This window comes from Ostrea edulis, chromosome 5, assembly GCF_947568905.1.
Source record: "Ostrea edulis chromosome 5, xbOstEdul1.1, whole genome shotgun sequence".
Taxonomy (NCBI): Eukaryota; Metazoa; Mollusca; class Bivalvia; order Ostreida; family Ostreidae; genus Ostrea; species Ostrea edulis.
This window is the reverse complement of record NC_079168.1, coordinates 36,288,547-36,294,420: the sequence shown is the minus strand read 5'-3', so window position 1 is coordinate 36,294,420 and position 5,874 is coordinate 36,288,547. Positions and strand designations below refer to the sequence as shown.

General features: G+C 34.7%; 1 protein-coding gene across 2 annotated transcripts in view; it reads left to right on the top strand.

Moving 5' to 3' along the window:
• Positions 1-1,522: 1,522 nt before the first annotated feature.
• LOC125649317 (B-cell lymphoma/leukemia 11A-like) overlaps positions 1,523-5,874 on the top strand; it is a 37,916-nt gene continuing 33,564 nt past the window's right edge. Inside the window, exon 1 of one of the 2 annotated variants that reach the window (XM_048876760.2) lies at positions 1,523-2,510. In XM_048876760.2, coding sequence (XP_048732717.1) covers positions 2,459-2,510 — 52 coding nt within the window. In that variant the 5' untranslated portion in view covers positions 1,523-2,458. Of the gene's footprint in view, positions 2,511-2,918; positions 3,225-5,874 lie in introns of those variants that run through there. The other variant, XM_048876761.2, reaches the window with a different exon arrangement.

The following is a 5,874-nucleotide window of genomic DNA, read 5'->3' as shown; positions in this document are numbered from 1 at the left end:
TTTTCGACTCTCTCAGGTTTTTACAAGATATAGACATGTGCTTCTGACATTTACCATTTGGTTGTACACAGGGGTGCAAATGACTTTAGTCTTACATTAAGATGAAATGAAAGAAGTGTTATCCAAGGTAGATCTATAAATCATTTTTCATAATTTTGGAAATATGCTTGTTCTTTATCTCTATTTTATGTTCAGTTTATATACGAATTCAGTCCTAATAGTGATATCATTTGGATTATAATCAATATATATCCTTTCAAATTGTGATGAATATGTGGAATGTTGCATATAGCAATGACGTGAGACAGAGAGAATGTAGAATATGTTTATGTGTGAAGAATACTTTTGGAATGATTCGTAAACATTAACAATAATACGTCTGAAAAATCAAAACGATAATTAATGTAGCAACTCCGATGTATTTAATTTTCTGAAGTAATGTCCAAATCTGATATTAATTACTGAACTGTTGTACACTTGTCTTTCTAAGGTATACGAATTAGTCTATATTCCCTGAATTACGTCACCTTGTTTCCTTCTTTCAGTAGTTATATTTCTTTTCTTTCTTTTTTTTTTTTTTTACCTCCGGTACATTATTCATTTATAATTTTCTTAACTGTACCTTTCTATAATTATAAATAATCTTTATTTTTAAAGTCGGATATACATAATCAACAAATAACATTACCTATATACTTACTATTTTAGCAATTAATAGTAAGAGTAATTAATTGAACTTTGAAGGGGGGGGTTGCTCATGATGTAAAATATTTTGTATGATGACGAATACTAGTAGGTCTACTAGGTAAAACTAAAATTGTTGCTACAACAATGTTTAAATTAACTTGGGAAATAACTAATACTAGCTTATGTAACTATCAATAAGCGTTATTTCCCTTGCACTTGTCCAAATAGTAAACTTCCAATGTTGTTTTAGTGTGCAATTCTAGGTTTATGGGTCAGTCTTTACTGACCTTTAAAATCTTTAAATCCAGACTTTTTCAAGCATGATATAAAGAGAGCAATTGAGTATCGTCCGGGCGGTTGGTCATTTAAGGTCAACCTTCTAAGCCTGCAGGCGATTGGTCGGCTGTTCGTCGACGGTGGAGGCGGCCTTGGATTGCGAGAGACTGCATAAACACATCTGTTGATGATTAAAGTGCGGTGTCCTGAGATGACCGCTTGACCAGTCATAACGTGTTGTAAAGGCTCGAGAAGTCAGTTATCTTTTCAGAACACGCGTCTACTCAATAAAGGCTAACTTTCCGCCATTTCCCACTGCCAATGGCCATTAAATATTTGCCTCATAATGACCTCAGTGGCTTTGCATCTATTCAAATAAAAAACAAAAGAAGTATCGATTTTGCATCATTCATATTTTGCTGTAAAATTTCAATATCAAGTCTGTTTGATTAAAAATCAAAACAATTTCCCCAACATATGGCTAAAAATGGGGGAACTGTTTAAAACCTGTTGAGTACTTTGTCGCTGTGCTTAGTAGTCCGGTGTGTTTTATGTTTAGTCCCAAAATATGACCAGAAGGTTATTGACCTTTGCATATGTAGATTTATTAAACATCAAGTCCGATATACAAACACCCCATTACTTCGATCACATTAAACACATATGATCTTCCTATCAATCTGCCGGAAGAAACGACACCAGAAGCTAAAATGTAAACCCTCTGCAGTGCCTTCCGAGAAAAAAAAATACTGCCCATGATGTAAATTCACGTAACGTTGCGCAAACCTTTCACCCCCTCACAAGAATAGACTATGCCGGTCGGCGGGGTCACTCGCATGTAACCCACATTACGACGACCACGCATCATTTGACCGCAGCATTCACGGAGATCTGACGACATCCAGCGGTTACTTTTTTAAACAAAAATGTGCTATCTTGTTGGAAAATCATTGCTTGACGCGGTACACTGAATATTCTTCGTTAACACTCTTTATACGTGGTCAGGAGTCGCTGACTTGTATACACCATCCAGTTGTCGAGGAACTTTACTTCGCCATGTGTATGTCAGTTCGCTATAAACTTTATTATTTCTTTGACATTTAGATGTTATGAATATTAGTTTTCCTCTACGTGATAATCACTTATGGTCATTATCGTCCAACAAATGTCTTGACTGGGAGATTCTGAAGGTGTAAATGAATCGATAGATCCGTCTACCTATAACTTGGTCATTTGTTTGTTCTGATACACTGTGTCGGTCAGTGGCTTTTCGTGACCTCACATAACCTTTGGTTTGTCGGTTCGCGACCCGATGGAGTAAAGTGAAAGACAGAAGGATAGAAGTCACGCAACGGATAAGTAAAAAAGCATTTAGCAGGTGCAGACCTATGGTTTCCCATGAATCTGCGCAAACTGTCCGCCATCTTTGTTTATAGTCTTTGTCCAGATATAGAAAACCCGTGAGGATCACCGCTTTAATGAACCTACCAACAACATGTCACGGCGAAAACAAGGCCGACCACAACAGAGAAAAACTTTGGAAACACGTGAGTACAATTGAATTTGATTTCACTAAACTTTTCTGTCATGAATTTGTTTTTCTACTGTATTTCAAGGCAAGAGGACATTTGATGTCCATTTTTTGGCAAGTTTACAATTTTAAAAGAAGCCATGGAATTTTTAAAAAGTGTTTCATCTGATAAATCAAATGGAATCATAAACAGTTTCATTTCCCAGTGTAGGATCCGGTAACAGTGGTCAGCAGTGGCCCTAAAGGATGGACAATCCTAATGTCCGTCTTCAAAATAATTTTTTGAGAACCACCCTCAATTGTAGTATATAAAAAAGTTTAAATATGTATACAACTATACATATGAAATATTTCATTGTTGAATATATGTATCTAGTGTAAAAATTCACCTGGTTAAAAATAGCATATAAACAAAGTGAAACTAAACCCTCGTGGATGTGTTTGTCATTGGAAGTAAGGTAGAATAGGAGGGATGGTTTTTGCATGCGTCCGAATTAAAGAATATATTTTGAGGTAAAAGAATTGGAAAGTGATATAGCTTGAACACTTAATGAAGCAAACATCATATTCTTCATGAAAATGATCGTTTAACCAATGAAAATTCCGAATGGGGTGAAACTGACGGTTTGCGACACAGGTACTATGTTGTTCGATCTGAAGGTTGTCCACATCATATTTTGAAGTTGGATTTATAAATAATAGAGGGATCATATAACGAGAATGTTACTGAGTAAGTAAGAAATAATTAGATATTCAATATAACTTAAATTATGATAAATAATTTAAAGCACACACGTACACAAATAAGAAAACAAAAACAAAAATATGTTAAACACCCATGTTATGTAGTAAAGGAATATAATTTTTTGTTCATTGTAAATATACCTAAAGTGGATTATTTAAAAGGGTATTGATAATATTTTCTAAATTCTAAAAGTAAGAATTGTATATTTAATTTTATTTATGAAACATCAGATGCGATTTTGAAATATCGTGAGAAAAAACATTCTGCTAATATTTTGTGGTAGAAAATTTTACTTTCAAATATTTGTTTGGATAAAGAGGGGTTGATGATTAAAAAAAAATTGATCCAGAAGTAGATAATGTCTTGTTAATGAGGAGTAATGTGATGTAACAGTATGAAATTTAAATAAAATGAGTTTTAAGTCCTTGCCAAGTTGTGCAATGAAAGATAGGCCGTGGTGAGTGGTTAAGTTGTCCATACGACCATTGTGGGTGCACTTAACCTCATTTCAAGGAACAAAGACTGAAAATTTTGAAGTTGTTGATGTGTGCAAAATCTCCCTATGCAATGCACGTTTGTATGTGTGTGTTAGATGTCTATATATCGACAGTGATAGTATATTCTTATTAAATCTACTGCAAAGACGCGGTTGCCTAGAATTTTTAAATCTATACATGATATATATCTGGTTGCTCAGGTGCAATAAATTTGAAGAAAAAAAGTTTTACAGACAAATCAATAAAACTTGACTCGAAGGACACAAAGCAGTTTTTAAAGGTCATTCAAGGCCATGGTATGTCTGCAGGGTTCACCGAGGGTTATAACCAATAGCGCTCAAATTCCTTACAACTTTGAATAACCGAAAAACTTTAGAAACATAATAAAGTTTTATGCAATAATTGTTAGGAAACGGGAAAATAATTTTGTAGTACTCTTTATAAAATTTAAACATTTAAGAGCATGGGTTATTGCTAAAGAACCATATAATTGATATCAATTTAAGTAACCAGCTTTGTAAAAATTATATGATGATATTAGATGAAATTTTTGACATATTTTAAATCCTATATATCTGCATGTATTTCTCTTTAAAAAACCCTTCATTGAGCCCCTCTTCCTGCAGCTCTGTGCAGCCAGTGCGCACGGATTGGTCAATATTATCTATTAGTGAAATATCCACAACCCTGACATAAATTTTTTAAAGCGCAATATGCATTTACCTAGACTGCATGTACCGAGTTGGGTTGACATTAAAACTGAGGGGTTGCTTGGTATTTAACCCCTTTGGGTGGAATTCCAGACGTGGTTAGACAATCGTGCATTACACAATTTAACATGTCGACATAGTATTACATCTACTCGGAAGGCCAGTTCATAAATTAAACATTTTCTAGATAAAACACAATGGCCAAACGAAATTGTTTACATTGGATATAACAGACTGGGTTTACGTGGTCTTAAAACAGGGCAGCGAATAGAAGGACATTGAGAAAATATCACGAAGACGAAAATAGGGTTAAAAGTTAAGTGCATTTCCAACTCTTGACTGCAGTATCTTTTTGTTATCAGAGTGGGTAATATTTCTTACATCTTCAAATGTTAGCCAACTCGTTCAGCAGGGGCTTAAATGGTTTTGACATACGGGTTAACGAAATGGTGTGTATTATGTGGAATTGGCTAAGAATGTTTTTGGCTGTTAGAACATTTCTTGGCAGGGGTTACACCGATTATATTGCTCTGGTAGAAATTTGGGTTCTATTTTGAGTTTTGTACTGTCTGCTTCAACTTGAGATCAGAAGTTCCGCAACTGTTTGTTCCGTTTGGTATTGGGCTTTCTCACTTATTACCGTTGTTCGAGTAATGCAAGACAGAGCGGAGGGCCTATGTAGCAAACGTCACGTGACCGAAGAACCAGATTCAAGTACTTGCGCCTGTATGGATGGCTAAACACCCAGATTTGAACAGTCGTTGGAAGTTGCTTCTACCATTGATACGTGTACATGAGTAACAACTGTCGGTACTGGTCGCTCTCTTTATCATTAACCTCCCTGTTTTCTACCTCTTTACATGTAAGATGTATCATTTGTCATAAGGTCGTTGTGCATTCAGGTTGCTGGCCTTTTACCCAGGAAACGGCCATGTCCTGTGGACAACACTTATTTTTCTGTCAAGATAAACACAACGATGTAATTATTTTATTTCAGAACACACAGGCATTGTATTTATATCTTTTGGCTTAACTATTCTGAATTTATTTTTTCTTATATTTTATATGATTTTTTTTTTTTAGATTTTAGTCATCAAAATTACACAAGGTCGTACAGCAGTACTGATCCAAATTCATTTTCTTGGTTTTGTAAGCTATATATTTTTACCAACATGGAAGTGAATTTTGTATGATTATATGTGAATATTTTAAGTGACATGTATAGTATTTTGGGGTAAAATTCTTCCTTATGTAATTCTTTCCTTTTCTCATTTCTCTTTCTTGAAAAAAAAAAACCCAACAACATGATGTGTATTTTCTCTTGATAACGGATATCTCGAGCTTGAGGATGTTGGCATTGTACAATGTAGTGAAGTCCGGTTTAAGGCCAATATGAGTATTTTCAAACATACGATGGTCACTCTGACT